The 23,215-nt window shown below is 35.4% G+C and overlaps 1 protein-coding gene and 1 pseudogene across 3 annotated transcripts in view; one reads left to right on the forward strand and one right to left on the reverse strand.

The window, feature by feature from the left end:
- Positions 1-270: 270 nt before the first annotated feature.
- Commd1 (copper metabolism domain containing 1) overlaps positions 271-23,215 on the reverse strand; it is a 167,915-nt gene continuing 144,970 nt past the window's right edge. For 2 of the 3 annotated variants that reach the window (XM_046423247.2, XM_046423233.1), the window contains one exon: positions 271-491. In XM_046423247.2, coding sequence (XP_046279203.1) covers positions 437-491 — 55 coding nt within the window. In that variant the 3' untranslated portion in view covers positions 271-436. Of the gene's footprint in view, positions 492-10,595; positions 10,698-23,215 lie in introns of all 3 variants that reach the window. The other variant, XM_058572823.1, reaches the window with a different exon arrangement.
- LOC124078453 (small nuclear ribonucleoprotein G-like) lies at positions 3,022-3,202 on the forward strand (annotated as a pseudogene).

Below are 23,215 nucleotides of genomic sequence, written 5' to 3' on the forward strand. Positions count from 1 at the left end.
AAGCCTGTTTTTTCTTTTTGTTTTTATTTGCTTTTGTGTGGTGGTAGTGGTACTGAGGATAGAACCCAAGGCTTTACAAGATAAATAAGTGTTCTACCACTGAGCTACATCCCCAGTACCCCCATCTTTAAAATAGTTTAATCTATGCTTTCAAAAAATACACCTTGTAGTTCTTCTGCATGCTGAAGTATGAGAACCCTTACACCAGAACAACTATAAGAGTGAATGAAAGGGAGTGAAAGAAATCCTGGCAAGCAAAAGCAGGCAAGATTTGACTTTTAAGGATTTAATATCAATAGGGGAACAAGATTTTAAAAAGGTCAATAGGGAAGGATTGTGAATATTGTTTCAATAACTCCAAGTCTTTCCTACATCAACTTCAGTTAGGCTGGTTGCATCAGTGTGCTGATAGTTTCTTCTACCTCTGAGAGCTTCTTCAAGATTTGGTTGACTTTGATCTCATCAAACTCCAAACACAGAAATTCAGATTCCTGTAAAATATAAAAGGATGTTTTAGAAGAGATCCCTAAGATAGCTAAAGTTTTTCATCTGGCAAGCTCCAGAGTCCCAATGCAGCAAGTCCAGCTCAGGTCTTCATACCTAAGTGATATATTACCCCATAAAGCAAATCCATACTACACTCTAAATGAAATTGCTTGTATGATGGTGTTTCATAAAATGTAAAGAGATACACAGATCTCAGGTACTCTCATTATGAGGAATATAAAAATTTCTTCCCATTTGTCATCTAATGTCATCCTATAATAATTTTAAGTAATTACTCAAATATTGCTATTTTATAGATAAGAACTCTAGGGTACAGAAAAGTTAACCTATATCCAAAAAATTAGAAAATGGCAGATTGGGATTATGAACTCCCAGTGTTGAGTGACTCCAAAATCCATGCTATCTCCACAGCACCCTGTAGACTAACAATGAAAGGAGGATTTTGATTTGCAAGTTAGTCTGGGTTAACTCAGATTTAGTGGTTAAGCCAGAAATTGTTACAAATTCCTTGGGAAACATTAGTCAGAAAATTAAAATACCCAAATATTGAAACAGCAACAAATATTTCTGGGGTCTTTCCACCTACTACAAGATTTCTCTCCTAAGATTCCCCAAATAAATTCCCTTCAATCAATGTTAGGATTACTAAATAAATCATATATATATATATTTGTGTGTGTATATATATATATATATTTGTGTGTGTGTGTGTGTATATATATATATATATATATATATATATATATATATATATATATATTTGTCTGATATACATGGCAGAATTTTCATGTATATCGGACAAATCCTAGGTCTGCAATGTTTTGAGAGAAAGGGGAAATTACATGTATCCAAGAATGACAATATTCAAGATCCTTAAGAAAAATAATCCACTAATTTTACAGTAGTAAGAATCCAACGAGATCATATAACCCAATTGCTTTGTTTTCTAGTTAATGAAATTAACATACTGAGCAAATTAAATAACATGCCGAATCGCTCTGTTTGTTATTGCAGAGTCACCAGTTAATGCTTTCTTTTCTACATTTTCTTCTTTATATATTAAAGGAGATCAGAATATGTCATCCCAAAATATGTCACTTTGGAATATGGATTATTTTGTGAACCAAGAATCAACAAGTGGAGAAAGTCTTCTTAAAGTTTCCTTTATCTGAATAAAAAAGCAGAAACTTCTGAGAAATGAAGACTGCCTTATATAAATCCCTCCTTTGGTGGAGTTTTATGGAAATAAAGAAGATGGAAAGTTGGCACCAAGATGAGTCTGCATAAAATAGGCTCACTAGCTGGACCTGAGGGTAATCCCAGCTACTCAGGAGGCCATGGCATAAGAAATAAAGTTCAAGGCTAGCCTGGGTAACCATCAGAGACTCTGACTAATAAAAGAAGAGAGGAAAAGAACTGGGATTATAGCTCAGTGGTAGAGAACTTGATAGTGTGTGCAAGGCCCTGGGTTCAATTTCTACTACAAACAACAACAGAACAAGCTTTACTAAAAACCCTAATCTACCATTAGTTCCCCCATATAGTTATCTTCCCATAATTTACCACCCCTAGTCACTTCATAATTTATCACCCTTTTATTAAGATGGTATATAAGATTTCAAGTCTAACTGCCTCTTTGGATTTTTAAATATATATTTTTTTTCCTGTATAGCCCTTGTGGACCTAATATTGAAAATATCAACATCAGTAAAAATTGTAACTTTTTCTCCTGTTGATATTTTCTCAGTTTAATTTATAGGTTTCATGCAAAAAACCAGGAAGGTGGAGGAAAAGTTTCCGTCCTACAATACCACAGCACTTCCCACTCCTATCCCCAAAGGGGCAGGTAAAAGATAACCAACAAATCTCTTCACAGCCTAAATCCTTAATGTTTTAGATCAAACTCATTTCCTACCAGGATCTGAAAGTATAATTATTATTAGTCTATAGAATAGCTGAAGGTGGCTATTAAGCAAATGTTTGGTTCTTTCCATCTATATACTAAATAACCTCTTTGTGTATAACTTCCATTTAAATGATCTTATCTAGGCCCTATAAGCTATACCTCAGTGAGTCTTCTGCAAAACAATAAAATTATAAAATAAAAAGATAAAATAATAAAATTAGAAAATAAAAAGACATGCCATTAAATACTTAAGTGGAACCATTTAGAACAAATTCAACTGAACAAAAATTCTATAATTTTCTATGCTATTACTATTTCTCACTTAAAATTTCACAAAGCTGTTATGAATTTATTGATCTCATTTATCAATATAATACAAATTTGGCAAGTTCTAATGTATTGTGTTTTCTTTTAAAAATGATAAAATTGGTGAAGTAGGCCGCCAATTCCATTTCAAAGCATCTCTGTGCTTGCCAAGTAGATAAAATGAGCAAAGTTAACCCTCCCAAACTAAAATATATATATATATATATATATATATATATATATATATATATATATATATATATATATATATAGAGAGAGAGAGAGAGAGAGAGAGAGAGAGAGAGAAGTTATTGAAATTAAATGGTGGCAGACATGTCCAGGGAATATTGCAGGGATTTGACCCCATTATGAATCTTGTGATAGATAAATGTGAAGATGGCAACTAGTGGGCAACTGAACAATATTGGAATGATGGTAATATGAGGAAATAGTATCATGTTAGAATCCTTGGAATGGGTATAAATAATGGCTGTTCAGCAGAGAAATACATGTCCTCTCTTCAAAGAGCCTATTTAACTATGATATAAAAATCAGGTCATATACATTTTCATATTAAACTTTTTGTTAAATAAACTTTTAATAGTTAGAAAAAAAGAGATAAAGTTGGGGGAAAGAAGGTGTCAGTAGGAAACAGTACCTTAGAAAACAAGTACTAATTAAAGAGATTCATGTGAAAAAGCTGGCTAGATTTTATAAGACTCATTTGCAAAATTTTTCTTTTGGTTTCATCTGTTGTTATAGAGACTACTTACTGAACATAAACTCTGGCCATAAAGCCTGTTGTCTGGCCTGTCTTTTCATAAATTTAAATAACTCTCCGACTTACAGGTATGCAACCTATATATTCTGTGTTTAACAACTAAGAGACAAAGAACATGGAGGTAGAGGTTAAAATTGGCACTGGCTTCTTGAGATACAATTTTATAATAAATAAGATATCCAGTAGTTCTGAAATTGCCCATCAGAGAAATTCAGAACATCTTGATAAGTAAACTTGTATTCTCCACTCATTTCACAGTTACTGGGGTTTTCTCAGAATTATCATTGATACTGCTCCTTAACTCCTTCATGATACCTTGAATCCCCAAAATAGCTCCTCTGCAGCAAAGATATCCAAGTTCCTAAGTAACCATTTATTGAAAATTAAAATGTTATAGTTCCCTGAAAACTGTGCTGATTATTCTCCATTTGTCCTATCATATCCATTCTCTACCATTCTGTGCCTTGTTTCATGTCCTGTGAAGCTGTTTTCCGAAGGCACTGTCACTCTTTTGTTCTCTAGCCGACAGCTGGGTTTAGGCAAGAAGAGAGAGAGGTCATAAACTTTTATTCCCTAACCCCCAACTCCTCTTCCTCTGCCATTTTCAACATTGTCTATGAGGGATATTATTCTTCTTTTCCTACTTTACTTACTGACCTCAATTACTCCATCTGATTCACATAGAGCGGAGTCTCTTCAAGTGCAGAATAATGGAATACAAAACCCAAAGAGGAGGAGAACAAGGATTTTTAACATGCCTAAATTGATAAGCCTTTTCAAGTGATTCCCCTTTCATGGGCAATATGTACAAGACCCCCCAGTGGATGCATAAAATCACAGATGGTAGTAAAACCTAAATACACCATGCTTTTTTCCTATACATATGCAAGCTAACTTACTGCCTTTTACATCTTAATGAAGCACTTATGTTACACTGTGGCTGTAATTTTTCCAGTATGAGGTGTGACAATAAAACTAGCATGAATTTCTTTTTCTTTCTTCATTATTTCATAGATAGAAAATTTTATTCTCACCGTGGACTTCCATAACCTCAGCATATAATTTTTCTTATTGATAACTTCTCATTTGTTATTTTATTATTATTTTTAACTGACACATAAACAAATAATATATATTTACGGGGTAATGTGATATTTTGTTACATGTATATATTGTGTGGTGTTTAAACTGGATTATACATATCTATTTCCTCAAACATTTATAATTTCTTTATGGTAAAAACATTGAAAATCCTTTCTTATGGCCTTCTGAAACATAAAAAATATCATCTCTAGTCATTCAACTGTGCAATAATATACCAGAATGTCTTATGCCTATCTAAGTATAATTTAGTACCTATTGATCAAACTCTCCATCTTTCCTTCTCCAATATTCTCTGCGGTCTCTGGTAACTACCACTCTATTCTCAACTTCTGTGAGATCAACTTTTTTTTTTTTTTTTTTTTGGTGCTGATGATTGAACCCAGAACCTTACACATATTAAGCACACATTATCACTGAACTATAATAAACATTTTATTTTTATTTTTTAGTTTAAGGTGAACACAATATCTCCATTTTATTTTTATGTGGTGCTGAGAATTGAACCCAGTGCCTCACGCATGCTAGGCAAGCGCGCTACCACTTGAGCCACATCCCCAGCCTGAAATAAACATTCTTAAAATATTTTTGTAGTTGTAGATGGACAACACACCTTTATAATATTTATTTATTTTTTTACATGTGCTACGCAAATGCTCTGCCACTGAGCCACAACACCAGCCCTGAGATAAACATTTTAATATTCAATATGAGTGAGATCATATAGCACCTGTTTGTGCCTGACTTATTTCATTTAACATAATATCCTCCTGTTCCATACATGTTGTTGCATATGACAGGATTTCATTCTTTGCTATAGCTGCATAGTATTCCATTTCGCATGTATATATATACATATATACATACCACTTTTTAAAAATCCATTCATCTATCAATGAACACTTGTCTTCATTTCTGGTTATTCAAATAGTACAAAATAAACATGGGAATAAAGATGTCTCTTTTGACATACTGATTTAATTTTCCTTTGGTATATACTTAATAGTGGGATTTCTGGATTATATGGTAGATCTAGTATTAATTTTTTGAGGAACCTCCACAGAGTTTTCCATAACAACTGCACTAATTTATAATTCCACCATAGTGTGAAAGTGTTCCCTTTTCTCCACATTCTTACCAGCACTAATTATCATTTGTCTTTTTTTTATCATAGTCATTCTGATTGATATGAGGTAATATCTCATTGTGGTTTTGGTTTGCATTTTTCTGATAATTAGTAATGTTAAACAGATTTTTTTTCAAATATCTGTTGGCCATTTCCATGTCTATTTTTGAGAAAACATCTATTGCCCATTTTTTAATCAGGCTATTTATTTTTACTATTCAGTGGTTTGAGTTCCCTATATATTCTAGATACAACCTCTTATCAGAAGTATAGTTGACAAATATTTTTCTCCAGTACTGTTCTCTCTTCACTATGATGATTTTTTTTCCTTTGCAGAGAAGAAACTTTTTAGTTTGATACATTTGTTTATTTTTACTTTTGTTTCCTGTAGTCTTGAGGTCTTGTTCAAAAAATTCTCAAACATTCCAATGTTCTGAAATGTTTCTCCTATGTTTTCTTTGTTTTGTTTTTAATGGTACTGGGGATTGAATTCAGGGCCTCATACATGCTAAGCAAACATTCTACCACTGAGCTGTATCCCTGGCTGCTTCTAGTATATTTACTTAATTAATTTATTTTTGGCACCAGGGATTGAACACAGGGATTGGTACCAGGACTGAACCACTGAGCCACATCTCTAGCCCATTTTTATTTTTAAATTTTGAGACATGGTCTCACAAAGTTGCTTAGGACCTTGCTAAATTACTGAGGCTGGCTTTGAACTTGCAATCCTTCCTGCCTCAGCACCACCCCCAGTCCCACATTTATTTATTTTTGATAATGGGAATTGAATGCAAAGGTGCTTTGCTACTGAGCTGCATCCCCAGACCCTCCCCACCTTTTAAATCTTTTTGCTTTGAGACAAGGTCTTGCTAAGGCTAGGCTCAAACTTGCCATCCTCCTGCCTCAGTTTCCAGGTTGCTGGAATTACAGGTGTGTCACCATGCCTAGTTCTTCTAGAAGTATTTTAAGTATTTTCAGGTCTCACATTTAAGTTTTTAATCCATTTCGAGTTGATTTTTTGGCATCTGATGAAAGACAGGTCCAGCTCATTCTTCTACATGTGAATATTCAATTTTCTTAGCACTATTTATTGGAAGACTGTCCTTTCTGCAAGGCATGTTCTTAGCACTTTTGTCAAACACCAATTGGCTGCGGTGGTGTACACCTGTAATCTCAATGGCTTGGGAGGCTGAGGCAGGAGGATTGTGAATTCAAAGTCAGCTTCAGCAATTTAGCAAGGCTCTTAGCAAGACCCTGTCTCTAAATAAAACATAAAAAAGGACTGGGGATGTAGCCCGGTGGTTAAACAATCCTAAGTTCAATCCTCAGTATATATATATATATAAAAAATCAATTGGTTGTAGATGCATGAGTTACTTCTAGGCTCTCTCCTCAGATCCACAGGTCTATATATCCTTTTTGTAATGGCAATATAATGCTGTTTTGATTACTACAGTCTTGTAGTATATTTTGAGGTCTGGTAGTATAATTCCTCTTGCTCTGTGTGTGTGTGTGTGTGTGTGTGTGTGTGTGTGTAGCAGGCACTGGGACTGAACCTAGGGGCTTATGCATATTAGGCATATTCACCACTGAGCTACGTCCCAGATTTTTATTTTTAGTATGTATGTATGTATTAATTTATTTATAGACAACAGGTCTTGGTAAGTTGCTCAGACTGGCCTCAAACTTGGCAATCCTTCTGTCTCCATCTCCTGAGTAGCTGGGAGTACAGCCATGTGCCTCTGTCTGGTGTCTCTTGCTTTATTCTTTTTGGTCAAAGTAGCATTGGCTATTTGGAGTTTTCTGGTTACACACAATTTTTAGAATTGTTTTTTTCTAGTTCTATGAAAAAATGTCATTGGTATTTTTATAGGGATTGAACTGAATCTATCAATTGCTTTGGGTAATTGGAACATTTTAACAATACTGTTTCTTCCAATCCATGAACACAATATGTTTTTCCATATGAGTGTGTATTTGTAGCTACTATAAATGGAGACTGTTTTCTTGATTTATAGTTAATTTGATATTGGTGTATAAAAAGGCTACTGATTTTTGTATGTTGATTTTGTATCCTGCAACTTTGCTCAATTTGTCTATTAGTTCTAATAGTTTTTGGTAAAGTCTATGGGGTTTTCTAAATATAAGACCATGTCATCAACAGTTATAATTTGACTTCCTCTTTTCCAGTTGGATGCCTTTTCTTTCTCTTGATTGGTGGCTCTGGTTAGGACTTCTAGTACAATGCTGAATAAACGTGGTAAAGTGGGCATTTCTGTCTCAGAGCTTAGAGATTAAGCTTTTTTTCCATTCAGTATGATATCAACTGTTAGCTTATTATATATGGCCTCTATTATTTGAAGACATGTTCACTCTACTTAATTTGTTCAGTTGTTATCATAAAACATTATTGAATTTTATCAAATGTCTTAGATTCTGTAGCTACTGAAATCATCATATGCTTTTTGTCCTTCATTCTGTTGGTATATTGAATTATTCTTACTGATTTCTGTATGTTGAAACATTCTTATATCCCTGGGATGCATTCTACTTGAACAACTTTTTTTTTTTTTGAGGTGGGGGTGGGGGGATGGCAGGAGAGTGTGCTGGGGATTGTCTGGAACATGCTAAGCACAACCTCTACCAGTGAGCTACACCCCTAGCACAAAGGTGAATAATCTTTGTTTAATGTGTCCTAGATTTGGTTTGTTATTATTTTGTGCAGGGTTTTTCTCTTCATGTTTATCAAGGATATTGGCTTAACAAGCTTTCTTTTTTGTTGTGTCCTTGTCTAGTTTTGGTATCAGGGTAATGCTAACCTCACACAATAAGTCTGGAAGAATTCCTTCTTTAATTTTTAGAATAATCTAAGAGGAACTGGTATTAGGTCTTCAAATTTGGTAAAACTCAGCAGCAAAGTCATCTGATCCTGGGCTTTTCTTTTATGGGCAACTTTTTATTACTGATTCAATCACATTAGGTGTTATTGATCTGGTTTTCTATTTCTTCGTGATTCAATCTTGGTGAGGTTTATGTGTCCAGGAATTTGCCCATTTCCTCTAGGTTATCAAATTTGGTGGCTATTATGGTTTGCATATAAGGTATTCCCCCAAAGCTCATGAGTGAGACAATGCAAGAAAATTTATAGGTGAAATGACTGGGTCTATGAGAGCCTTAACCTATCAGTACCCCAATCTACTTGAAAGGATTAACTGGGTGGTAACTGTGGACAGGTAAGGTGTGCCTGGGGGAGGTAGGTCACTGGATCTGACTATATCACAGCAATCCTGCAAAAGGTTTTATAGAAAGAGATTAGAATTATTGGGAGAAACTTGAACTGTTACTTCACACAACTATTTTTGAAAATTAAGCCAGAAAGACCTTTTATTTGAAATATTTTCCTCCCTTCAATGAAAAGGACTACATTATGTCTTTGAAACATAAACACTTTTGACTAGCAGTAATGCAGTCCATAACACTTTTAAATTAAGTAAATATCAGGAGATTTGGCCAAGTGAATTGCTCAGTGGTAGAGGGCCTTGGTTTAATCCTCAGCACTAATAATAATAACAACAACAACAATGATGACAATGATGATATCAGATTTATTTTCTCCCAGGAAGAACTCACTCAAGTAGCCTGCCTTAAAGCTCATGGTTTACACATTAAGAGGGGGTTGGGGGTAGAGGCTGTACAGGTGGGAACAAAACATAAAAGGAGGAAAGTACCAAACGCAAATCCCTTTCCTTACCCAGTAGCCCCTATCAGATGCACACACATATCCATAGTGAAATATCTTCAGTTACTCAGATCCCTTGATTCATACCCTCCCTGTCTTTCTAATTATCCATTCACTAAGGCTGCTAGGCATTAGGAAAATCTAGGGACCTTACAAAATGGAAATTAGCAAGATAAACTCAAAAAAATGTCTAAGCTTTCCATTGCTATAACACATACCACAGATAATCAACTTATTTTTTTTAAAAAAGGTTTATTTTGGTTCACAGTTTGGAGGTTTCAGGCCATGAATGATTGGTGCTTCTGCTTTGGGCCCAGGATGGCACAGTATCTTAGGGTAAGAGTGCTTGGAGGTAGTGCGGGCCTATTCACTTCACACAGGGAAGTGAGACAGAAGCAGGTAGATGGTCCCACTATCTTACTCAAGGGCATACCTGCAATGATCAGAGGACATCCCACTAGTCTTCACTTTTAAACTTTCCATCATCTCTCAACAGTGCCAAGATGGGGACTAGTCTTTTAAACAGAAGGGCCTTTGGGGGACAAATCAGATCCAAACTATAGAAAAACAAGGCTGAATTTATACATACACACCCACAACCACCTACAACTTACCCGCAAAATACACATCCTTTTGCTCCTGTATTTTCACTTTTATCTATAGGCTTGGGGCTGTGAGCTAACAAGGCAATGAAACTGCAAGAACACTGTCAACTCTAAGTTGTTTTAATTTCTAAAAAAGAAAAAAAAATGGGGGGCTAGGGTTGTGGCTCAGCAGTAGAACATTTGCCTAGCATATGTGAGGCACTGGGTTCATCCTCAGCACCACATAAAAATAAATAAAAAACATAGAGGAATTGTGTCCATCTACAACTAAAAAAATTTAAAAAAAAAAAGAAAAAAATGGAATATGTCAAGATTCTTCTCTAGGTTTAAGATTTCTTAGCTGGAAACAAGATACAGACATGATTTAGAAGAAAACTAGACAAGCTTTTCCTGCTGATGTGTGGACAAAAGAAACATGTATTTTGGCTCAGGCAATGCTGACTTATTTCTAAAAGAGAAAAAAATAGTTTTGTTCTTACAAGAATGGGTGGAGTGGACCTATCACTGGATAAATTACATACAGTTAAAGATTAGCAGGGTGCAGTGGTGCATGCCTGTAATCCGAGCAGTTTGGGAGGCTGCGATGGTAGGATCCCAAGTTCAAAGCCAGCCTCAGCAACTGTCTGAAAATAAAATATTTTTTAAAAAGGATGGGGATGTGGCTTGGTGGTTAAGCACCTCTGGGTTCAATGTACCAAAAAAAAAAAAAAAAGATTAACACTATTATTTTCCCCCAGAGTGTTCAAAACAGCCTGACATGCATTCTACTCCCCATTATAAGTCAGGGAATAATGAAAGAGACATACCATTGATCATCATTTTACTATAAGAAACCAACCAACCAACCAACCCACCCAGAGATGCCCCAATTATGGAAAGGCCAGAATTTCCAGTTTGATGCAACCCATCTGACTCTTGAGTCTGGTCACTTTTGAATTTGATTAGGGTACATTTAGTAAAATAAAAATTCATTAGGAATACTAAATTTTATGTTGTGTACATGAGCATGAGGATCTAAGTAAACCTTTACAGGAAATTTTAGAAATATTCAACAAAACAAAACAAAACAAAACGTAGCCAAGTTATATAAACACTAAAAGCTGAATACCAATGAATCGCTGGATAATTTCTATATTTTTTTCAAAACATCATACCCCGGTTTATTTTACAACTTCTCATTTTTTTTTTTTTTGGCGGGAATTAATGTTTAGCTGTTAAGATTTTCTGTATTTTGAAAACCTTTGGCTGAAAAATATTTTGGTATAAAACTATTTTTAGGTACTCTGGTTTGATCTGCAGGAAGGCACGCTAATTTTTGACAATGGACAGAGTACCTAAGGAAAGACTATTAAATAGCTGCAAGGCAAACCACACTGAAGGAAAGAGAAATTTCACTTAAATCTTTCAGAAACCAAATGACAAAACTCCTAGAACATTAAAGAAAGAATGTTGGGCCTGGAGTTGTAGCTGAGCAGTAGAGCGCTTGCCTTGTACATGTGAGGCACTGCATTTGATTCCCAGCACCACATATAAATAAGCAAAATAAAATAAAGGACCATTAACAACTAAAAAAAAAATAAAAGAAATAAAAAAAGAATGTTGCTCATTTTAGATTGAAATTCAAACTGGAACTCATCATCATTCCTAATGAGGTAAATACTAGAGCAAACTCATTTGCAAACAGTCCACAGTATATTTACATGAAAGGAATTGAGATTACCCCTCCCCCACAAATTAAAGTCATCTAGAGTCACCATACTTGAACATCATTAGTGAAGCTGCACAAACTACGCAACAGCACTTGCTTTCTTAGGGGTTTCTAATAACCTACAGATTAAGATCAGAAACATGGTGTAATACATCTAACATAAAAACAGGAGAGCAATGATGAATGACAAACTCCTTGGCAGGAAGGAAGGCAGAAGTGGTACCAATCAAACCATTTCTGGGATTGTGGGTTTTCTTCAATTAAAGGAAGAACCAACATACTCTACCAACAGCGCCAACTATTTATTTCCAGCATTCTCAATGTGGTTTACGTTATTAACGACAGTATCATTAAGCAGAAACAGGCATAGTTTGAAAATAAGAAAGCAACATATCTCTATCCCTTCTCTAGAAGAAGCAAATAAAGCTATGTAAGAAAGACAAAGTTTGAAATGATCAAGGACAGAAAGATTTTCAAATTCAGAATATGTTAATTCAGGGAGAAAAGTTTTATATTTTGTTTTTGGTGGGGAGCTGGGGTTGTTGGAGATTGATTTTGGGGGTTCCCAACTGCAAAATGTCTTCCAATTTGTACCCCTGTATTAGTTTTCTAGGGCTGTCATAACAAAATACCACAGATTGGATGGCTTACACAACAGAAATTTGTCACCTTTCTGTAGCTTAGATGTCCAAGATCAATTGGCCAATAGATTTGGTTTCTTCTGAGCCTTTTCTTTTTGACTTGTAGATGGTCATCTTGTCATGTGGTCTTTTCTCTGTGCACAAGCACCTTTGGTGACTTTCTCTTCTCATATGGACACAACTCATTTAGAACTCAGCACAATGTTCTTTTAACTCAATTGTCTCTTTAAAGAATTTATCTCCAAGAATAATTATATTCTGTAGTATGGAATGGAATTTCAACATATGAATGGGGGGAGCACGATTTAGTCAATAACAACCCCCAGTGCTTAGGGGGTCCTGCACTTATCAAGAATCTGGTATTTGTGGTTGATATGACAAGGACATCAACCTTACGCTTCACTTTTAGTTTGCTGCTCATGTTGTACAAAAATGAATCTCTAGTAGTTAGTTCAGAAATAAGAAAAAAGAATACAAATACAGAAAGTCCATTTGCTCATTGGCCAGGTCTGCCATCCCAGTTTGACAGAAGCCATATCTGGCCTCACCCTCACCGAACTTTATTTTGAAATATCATTTAATCTATAGTGCTGCCAGGACAGGGATTAGAAAATGGCACAAAGAAATCTCTCCTAATTACATCCTAATTACATCTCTTCTTACATCCTATTAAGTGCCTTGCCTGCCATGTTGTGTCCTAAAGTCTAGACTTGGGATTTGGCACACATTCTGTGACAGAATAATGTGGGCCTGAGGGAAGGAGAAAGGACTTATAGTCACACATGAAGTTAGTCAGTTACCTGCCCCTCTAGTAAGAAGTAGCTTACTGCAAACTTCTGGAGGTGGTATGCAGGGGGAAAAGAAGAGAGGAGGTTGCATCTTTATAGTCTAGAGTTGAATTCTGACATAACTTGCTGGGGACTTTGTTCAAATGCAATAATCAGCCCTCACATTAACACAGTGCTTTAGTTTAGAAAGCCCTTTCACATGCATAATCTCATTTGATCCTTATAACAGTTTTGTTAACTAGGAAGAGACAAAATTTGCTCATCTGACTCAAAGCAGATCTTCAAGTCATATCTGGCAGAAAGACTTTGTCAGAAAAGTCTTTCTTTTGTAGGCTTTGATACACTGTGACCCTACTTATGGAAAAAAATAAGCATCATTTATTTAAAACTGCCCAAAGTCTATAAACTACAATTTAAAAGTTTATTTCTTTGCAAAAGACACAGCTAGCAATCAGGTCCTAACTAGGGAAGAAGTATGATTCTTCCTTGGTCATCACCATTCATGCAGTAGACTTTGGAAGTAGTGAAGGGAACAGAGAAGTTTGGAGGTAGATGGAATACAAGGATCGTCTCTGGGCCATTGGGAGAAATGAAATGCCACTATTAAAGAAAAATAAGCATGAAAGATAGGAGTTGAGATTGTAGGAAAAGGCTGACAAATCTGAAGACATCAGCAAATTCAAGGAAAGAAAATTATAGTTAAAATAATAAAATATAATGATAACATTAATAAGTAATGATAACTAACAAGGGCTAATATATTGAATACATACTAAATATCAAACCTTGTACACACATTATTTCATGTAAGGATAATTTTATCACATTTTGCAGGGTAGGAAAGATAATATATAACTTGTTCAAAGCCACACAAGTAGTAAGTGGCAGAGTCAGTTTTAAATCCAAGACTGGCTTTAGAACCTGAGCACTTAACTATTCGACAAGACTGACTCACATTTATATACAACTTAAACCCCATCACTAATAGTTATTAAGTGCCCACACATGAACGCTATTCTATGATTCGATTAACCTTTTTAAAAAATATATTTTTGTAGTTGTAGATGAACAGAATACCTGTATTTGTATTTATTTATTTTATGTGGTGCTAAGGATCAAACCCAGTGCCTCACATGTGCTAGGCAAGCACTGTTCCACTGAGCCACAACTCCAACCCTTGATTCAATTAAATTTTAAGAAAGACTCAAAGGACAGTTGAGTGTTGCCAAACAGATACTCAAAGTCAACCTATAGTAACCAATAAAACCCATTTATAGATAATTACGTCCTGGCTCCATTTGGAAAACAGTAGTGTAATGGGGCAGCAATACAGCTTATTAATATACTCATGTACTCAGGTGAGAAACATATTTTATTTTTTTTCAAATATCCATCTTTTAGTTTTAGGTGGACACAATATCTTTATTTTTTACATTTATGTGGTGCTGAGGATCGAATCCAGTGCCCTGCACACGCTAGGTGAGCGTGCCACCACTGAGCCACAATCCCAGCCCCCAGAGAAACACATTTTAAAGAGATTAAGTTTTTACAATGGTCTCTTTTCTCTTCTGTTGGTATGGAGGTTGAGAGGCAGGGAAGATTCACAAGATAGCTAGCTTCTTATTACCATCAGCAGGAGAGCTGAAGCAAGGTTTACCTTTGTTATTCAATGGACCAAAGTGTGATGAAGTTTTGAGAATGAGATTCCTTAAATTAATAGAACCAAATTATCTGCTTACACCCAGTGTTCTCCTATCTGTAATCAGGAGGAATTCCTAATTCTGTCTTCTTGTCTGATCCAAGAACATCAAATTACTCATCTTTTAAAAATCACATCAGAATTTACAGGCACTTTTGGAATGCAAGATGAATATATTAAATTGTGGGTTTAAACCTTTAATATCCTTCATATTGGCCCACATCTATTCCTTAATTGAAGAGTAAGTGATACTGCTGGTTACTGGTGACGAGTTCTGCTTCCTCACATGTTGAAGTTTAACATTAGAAAAGCACGAAGAAGCAAGCATATAAAACAGGGTTTATTTTAAAATGGGTAACATAGGCTTCTCCTGGGACGGGGAAGCTGGTATCCTGGTATCCCAAGAAGTAAGTGTGTTCTGCCTTTTTTATATGTCCTTGGCTTCCTTTGTTCTCCTGCTCTCTTCCCCTTATCTAGGCCCAGGAAATGGCCCATGTGAGATGGCCAAAAGGCGAGAAGCAGATGGACAGGAGGATGGAGTGATCCAAGCAGGAAACAGCCCTCGACATATTAATTAACAACTTTTATAACTACAAGGGTGGAAGAAGGGGTCTAAAGGAATTAACATTTCAATCCCTTACAGGTAGTTTCCAACTTCCCAGACCCAAACTGGCCTATCTGTCTGTCTTTAATTCTGGCTTCATAAGTAGGATTAGGTGAGGCTGAGGTTGTGACTCACTGGTAGAACGTTCACCTAGCATGTGTGAGGCACTGAGTTCGATCTTCAGCACCACATAAAAATAAATAAATAAAATAAAGGTATTGTGTCCAACTACAGCTTAAAAAAAATATTTCAAGTAGGACTAGGTGGGTGGAATAAAGGGAAAGAGAGCCCTGATTCACTCATACATAACATGATCAAGGCTTGACTGACAACCACTAAAACATAAGGAGAATGCAGGTAATATATACACTGATATAAATAAACAAACATAAATAATTAGATAAAAAAATAATTCTTGACTTTGTAGCTTATCCTTTCATTAAAAAGAAAACATTTAGCACGTTACTCAAGCTTATATTAATAAATAAGAAATATGAATTATATAGGAAAAATACTGTTTGGGAAGATATTACTAGCCAAACAACTAATTACCTGACATAAAAGTAAGGTTATGACCCCAGTGGAAATATAAGAAAAACATCTTGACTAAAAAAATGACTTATGCATTTTCTCTGTGAAATTACTTTGTCTTACTAACTTGGTTTGGCAAATTTCTTTGCCAAAGGAGGAAGCATAAATAGAATATGAACCTTAAATCCTTGTTGAACTGCCTCATCAGCTAGGTTTTGCTAGTTTCTGGAGAATTTTAGCCACATTTATAGAAGGTAAGACATCTGACATTTTTTTTTTTGTTGTTGCATAATTTCAAATACACATAAAATATAACAAAAATATGACTCTTTTTTACCCACATTCACCAGTTATTCAATTATTTACATTTTGGTATATTTGCTTTATCTTCTACTTTTCTCACAGCCACTTGAGAATAAGTGTGGGATGTCATGCTCCTTTATTCCTTTATATATTAAACTTACTTTATTGTTAAATTTCCTAAAGATGAGAACATTCTCTTTTATAGCCAGTTATATAATATTGATAAATTGGGGTTGGAGTTGTGGCTCAGTGGTAGAGTGCTTGCCTAGCATGTGTGAGGCACTGGGTTCAATCCTCAGCACCACATAAGAATAAATAAAGGTACTGTGTCAATCTACAAATTAAAAAAAATCAAAAATATTGATAAATTGAGGTTGAGCATCCATAATCCAAAAATCTGGCATCTGAAATACTAAAAAATCCAAAATTTTGAGTGCCAACATGATGCCAGATGGGGAAAATTCACACTTGGGTCACAGTCAAAACACAGGTTCACTAAAAATACTATATAAAATTATGTTCAGGTTGTTCGAATAGGTTGGTATATATGAAACATAAATGGATTTCATGCTTAGAGTTGGGTATAGTCCCATTATTTTGGTACCAGGGATTGAACTCAGTACCCATTGAGGCGCATACCCAGCCATTTTTTCACTTTTTATTTTGAGACAGGGTTTCACTAAGTTGCTTAGGGCCTCACTAAGTTGCTGATCCTCCTGCCTCAGAACCTCCAAACTGCTGTGATTACAATGTGCGCCTACACCCAGACCCAAGATATCTTATTGTATGCAAATATTAAAAAATCTGAAATAATTGAAAAACTTCTGGTTCTATGCATTTGGGATGAAGGATATTCAATTATACTAATGATCTATTAATCTAATTCTGACAATATTCAAATTTTATGAATGCCCCAGATTTGTTTTTTCCTAGTCTGAAACCAAAGTCATGATCACATACTGCGGTTCAGATGTCATTATTATCTTCTACTCATACTATTATTCCCACAAGGAAAGTCCTCACTTCTAAATTTTACATAGCCTAGAGTAAGTCTTACTTCCCTAATGAGAATTTTCTTATTTTTTTCATTCAAATAAACCTGTTCCTTTCTGAATTTCTAAAAAAACTTAGTGATCTTGTAAATGTAACAACTATTGCACACACAGTATTTTTTTTTTTTTCAGTGCTGGGGATTGAACCCAGGACCTTGTGCATGCAAGGCAAGTACTCTACTAGCTTTGCTATATCCCCAGCCCCTTGTACACGCTCTTATAGTGTCTGATTCTCTGTGTGCGTATATGCCTAGTTACTGATTCCTATCTCCAATGATTAGCAAACAAAGGTTTTGAAGTTGTACAAACCTAAATGAAAATCTAAATCAAAATTCTATCACTTTCTACCTGTGTGGTTGATTAGGTTTTAATTTCCTAATCTGTAAAATAATGATTTTTACAGAATTGATGAGGTTTGTGTAAGGATTTTACAATAACACATCTAAAGCAACTCAATAGTTTCTGGGGGCAAAACTATTTCTTATGTCTCTGATTTTGCCATGGTACCTTACACCAACATTAAAATTATATTTGTTAGTTAAGCAGTATTTCTTATTTTCCAAAGGGAAAAATAAGTAGTTACTCTGCCACTAACACACTGTACCTCTAGCAATCTAGACTGGCCAACATACTTCACTGCCAGCCTGAAATCAGCAGCAACATCCTTTCCTCTGAGCTTTGGCTGTGACAGTGGCTAGAGAAGCTCAGTAGAAGAGTATGACGGGGCACAAATGCAAACAAGAACTAGAGTTGCCAAGAACATGCACCTGCTTGGGTGACTATTAATGAGCACTCTGACTAAAAATGTCAGGAACTCAGGTGCAAACTCTCCTTCCTCTCTGTCCATCACTGTCAATCCTGAGAATACCCAAATCAAGCACTTTTCTTATAACCAAATTGAAAGATAATTTTAATATTCAACAATAACATTAAAAAAAATCAGAAGTCCACAGTTCAAATGCCATTCATATTTTATTTTCATAATTTCCTTGCTCTTAGTAAAAAGGCAAGGGAGCTAGTAGGTAGAACATTTCAAATCTGTTGTTTTGATATGGTAATCTCAACTTCCCCATCTCTGAGAAAATATCAATAAAGTCATTTATGTTAAATGAAACCTCTATGTCAGGGATTGGAAAAACAGAAGAAGAAAAAAAAAAACAAGAACTACAGCATCTGTAAAACTTTAAAATATAAACCCACTGTAAGATTTGGAATAAAAAATTGAGTTTTTCTGCCATTAACTCAAATATTCCATCAAAGTGGAATGCAAAAAATCGTGTTAAAGTGATTTGTTACCCCCTCCATCAGCTGGAACTGCAAATGAAAGTCATGTGTTCCTTAGGAGTAAAAAAATAAAAATGAAACAAACAAGAAAATCCCTGTATTCTTCATTTCAAGATGCAAGGAGGGGCTTCCAGTAAAGCTAATAAAGGTTTACATCTGTGATCTAAAAACAAAAAATTCTAAAACAGAACCTTTATTTTTATTTTTGTCAGTAAAAAGTAAAAATACTGTAACATGAACATTAAAATGGTATGTCAAATAATTGTCTATAGGGCAGAGGCCCTAAGTTTGAGACTTTCCTCTGAGAAATACATTAAACAGTTTTAGAAATGTGAACTCTTAATTCAGGTTAAATCTAAATACATGACAATGAAAATGTTATAACCTGAAGGCATTATTAGTCTCCGTTCCTTTGGATATAATGGCCCCTTTGGAAATTTCCAGAAATTCACAAATACTTTATTTATTTATTTATTTTTTTGGTTGGAGAGGGTACTGGGGATTGAACCACTGAGCTTTTACCACTGAGCTACAACACCAGCCCTTTTTTATTTTGAGGCAGGGTCTAGCTAAATTGCCAAGGTGGATCTCAAACTTGGAATCCTCTTGCCTCAGTTTCCAAAGTCACTAGGATTATAGGCATGCACCACAAATACTTTTCTGGATTTTTTTTTGGGAAGGTGGGGGACCAGGAATTGAACTCAGGGGAACTCGAACACTGAGCCACATCCCCAGCCGTATTTTGTATTTTATTTAGAGACAGGGTCTCACTAATTGCTTAGCACCTCACTTTTGCTGAGGCCGGCTTTCAACTCATAATCCTCCTGCCTCATCCTCCTGAACCTCCAGGATTACAGGCATGGGCCAACATGCCCAGCTTTTGTGGATATCTTTAATTTGGGGAGAAAAGCTCATCTCTCATTACTCTGATGTGCTGGGGCTCAAAAAATGATGCCCCAAAGTATAGTATTTTGACATGCTAATCTAAAGTAGTCTCAACATCTCCCTGCCTTTCCTTTTGCACCCTGTGTCTTGATTCTCTTTTTTTCCCAAAGTACAGGATGGGGCTTTTCTCTAAAGTTTATCCACTAAAGGCCAGGTCTTCCAGAAGAAAGCCCAGGTCTTCCAGAAGAAAGCCCAGTCTGAAATTTGTCTCAGGTTAGTGTGTCTATTCTTTAGGCATTCACACCCTCTATGATAACCTCCACCCCAGCTTAGTTATTCTTCTCTTTCCCTTGTGAAAAGCACATATAAGCCTCAACCACCTAGTTCTTGTTTGAGTTTTTATATTTTGGATGACTCCCATTTGCTTGCACATTATTTTGTTTATATTAATTAAATAAATATATTTAAAATATTTGTTTATTATAGCTCATGTTCATCAATTGTTTTTGTTTTCAGTCAAACCTACAGAAGACAAGGGAAGTTCCCTTAGTCTCAACAATTGCATCACTCATGAGATTGTCATATGATGTTTAAAACTTCCGTACATTTAAAGCATTTTGAGTGGTAGGGTTAAAAAAGGAGTCTGTGAATGTAAATTCTGCTATTTTATACCCCATTTCCCTCTCCTTCTATAGGAAAGTCAGGAATTGAGCCCTCTCCAATCACTACTATGGAACCCAAAGCAATATTAGGGGGGAAAAAATCAATGATTTGATAATTGGACTATTTGGATTTGGATCTGGCTCTAACATTATTAGTTTCATGACCGTGGGGGAACATATATTTTTCTTAACTCTTGGTTTCCAAATATAAAAAATGGAAAAAATAATACCTATTTTGTAAGAGTGTTTAAGATAACTCATGTACAAGTCCCCACCACTGTTTCCTGTATGAAACAGGCTCTCAATAAATGTTAGGCTCTCTTCCTACACTGTTACACATATCATGTCCCTTGATATTTATAAAGAGACCTACTAAATACTTGGACTAACTGCTCTGTTTTCTCCCCAAAAAGGCAGTTGGCTCTTAATAGTGACAGCCATGTGAAAGACTCTTGGGGCCTGACATTGTCCCAAAGAAACAAAAAAGTTCTCATACTGATGAAAAACACCAACTGCTTCAGGCTACAACAAGCCCCAAACAGTAAATCCCTTCCTGCATGTTTTTATAGTGTTACTTAACATCCTGAGAGCTCTGTGCTCTTCCAAGAGTCTTTTATCCTTCCAAGGATCAGGCACACTGTTTACCTTATTTTCCCTTCTAAATAGAGGTTTTTATTGAACAAGACCACCTACTATATTAATATTATGAATCAAAAAGGGCCAGGTTCAACCAGGAAGAAAGTGACAGTTTTAGGACTAAACAGTAAGCTATTCTTAACCTTTTTAGAATCTGGAGTTTTATACTTTCTGCTCTCAGAAATAGCAGAGTTGCTGATGCACTGGTTCAAACATGTCTGTGTATTTCCCTTGCCTATACTACCAAAGAACTCTTACCATGTGGGAGACTTCTACTGAATGAAGTCCACAGTCTCAGACTACAACTATAATTTTAAAAAGCGGTGCATCTCAAACTCTCCCTTCATATGATAGATAAACTTTGAGACATAGCACCTCTTGGAAAGCTCTGAACTAAAGTGTCTTATAAGCAATGGTGGCTACTGCATCCCAAAACTTACTTTAGGAAACCAGAATATGCCACTTCAACATAACCGTTTTGGCATAAGGACTATTTTGAGAAACTGAAAACACAGTTATCCTTTTGTAAGAGAAATTTATATCTAAAAAGAAAATCTCCATTTGTAAGGGTACCCTCTCTATGGCAGCAAGAGGAGGATGACTAAACCACTAAAGGCTCTTAATGCAGAAAGCATAGACTTAAATCTGCATAGTAAATCTTAACCTTTGTTTTTTGGTGCTTTCCTGGGCATGTTAATCAGGTCTTTTCCCACATCTTTCTTTACTTTGGAGAATGATGGTATTTAAGCTTCAAGTTTAAACTACCTCTTTGAGGTCTACTGTAGAGACTGACTCATCTCTCTGGGTTATTTGTTTTATATATTGGAGCTATGTAAGTTATTAAACTTGTTTTTCTCTTGCTAATCTATCTTCTTTAATAGAGCATCACAGTAAGAACTCATGAAGGGTTAAGAAATTATTTTTCCTCTCCTACACTACAAAGGGTAAAAGTACAAGTAGCACTGAATAGGTATGCCATCTAACACAGAAACTTTACCACATAAACTGTTTCAACTCCAAACATCTCAGTCAAAGTCCACACTCTCTTACAGGGCTGATCTCTCTGTCAGATCTAAAGGAAAAAGTATACCTACAAAAGGCAACATACACTGACTTTCAGCAGCCATTTTTTAACATAAGGATCACAAAACCTTAAGCATTGATATAGGCATAAAATACTCAATGTTTTATACTTGGCAGGAACAGTTCTAGACAGTGGGAATTCGGTTTTAAAAAGCAGAGTCTCAGCCATTGAGGAGCTCCAATTTTAATGGAAAAGAGAGAATAAATTAAAACAACTTACAAAAGTAATTTCAATAGAATGTGTAGTCTACTATGGTAGACATGTAGAATAATACTTTTGATGTCATCAGAAAACTGTTAGCTACAACCCAAGTACCTTATTCAAAGGGGCAAAGAATTATAGATAGAGGATGACCTAGTTCCAAAATTCACCTCTTACATTACTATTTGCTATGGTTAACATCAAAGCCTCTGGCTTTTGGTAACTTACAAAAGGAGGATGACATCATTTATAGGCAGATAATGAAGACCTAGGCAGTATAAAATTACAGAACACAAAACAAGAAATCAGATCTAGGATCTACTTCTAATTCTATCACTTTATATTCAGAGGAACTTGGGTAATTCACTTAAACTCTTGAAGCCTTATTTTCTCTTAATCTAGTCTGTCCCACTTCATAGGTTTTAGAAAGTTTTAGTGAGTCAATAAAAGAACTTGAAAATGTTTAAAACACTGGGGAAATACTAACTACACATGCTAATCAAAATGTTAAGAAGCTCAAAGGAGAACAAACAAAATTAACTACATTTAAGATTATCATGAGTCCTTGCTCCTGTATATTAGTTGTTCTTAAATCTTTCCTTCCATATTGTTTCCTAAAAGAAACACCCACCTTTTCGAGAAATGATCCCCTCAAATGACACCTTTAGGAGCAAACTCCTATATTAACACACCTTCAAAGAATTCTTTCCTTCTGATTCAGCAAAATCTTTTTGGAGAAATTTAAAATGGGAGCTCCTCCAGCCAATATCACCAAGCTAATCTTTTTCTTTTAGATACCTAGAGTAAACTTGGCTTGTTATAATACTAAATTGAGCATGCCCAAAAGCATGTGTCTACCACCTTTAAGTGTCCATATCTACCATCTTAAACTTTTAACATATGATCTTTGATCTTGAGCTGGGCATGCCCAGAAATGTACATCCTTATATTGAGTGTGCTCAGGAATGTCCTCACTACTAAAGTGCCTTCCTATACGAATATGAACATGAATATGAATAGGGTCCCCAGTAAAATCCCCATGTTTCCATTCTTTAAGGAAACC

This window comes from Marmota monax, unplaced genomic scaffold (genome assembly GCF_021218885.2).
Source record: "Marmota monax isolate L192 unplaced genomic scaffold, Marmota_monax_Labrador192_F-V1.1 WCK01_AAM20220418_F8-fsc00015, whole genome shotgun sequence".
Lineage (NCBI taxonomy): Eukaryota > Metazoa > Chordata > Mammalia > Rodentia > Sciuridae > Marmota > Marmota monax.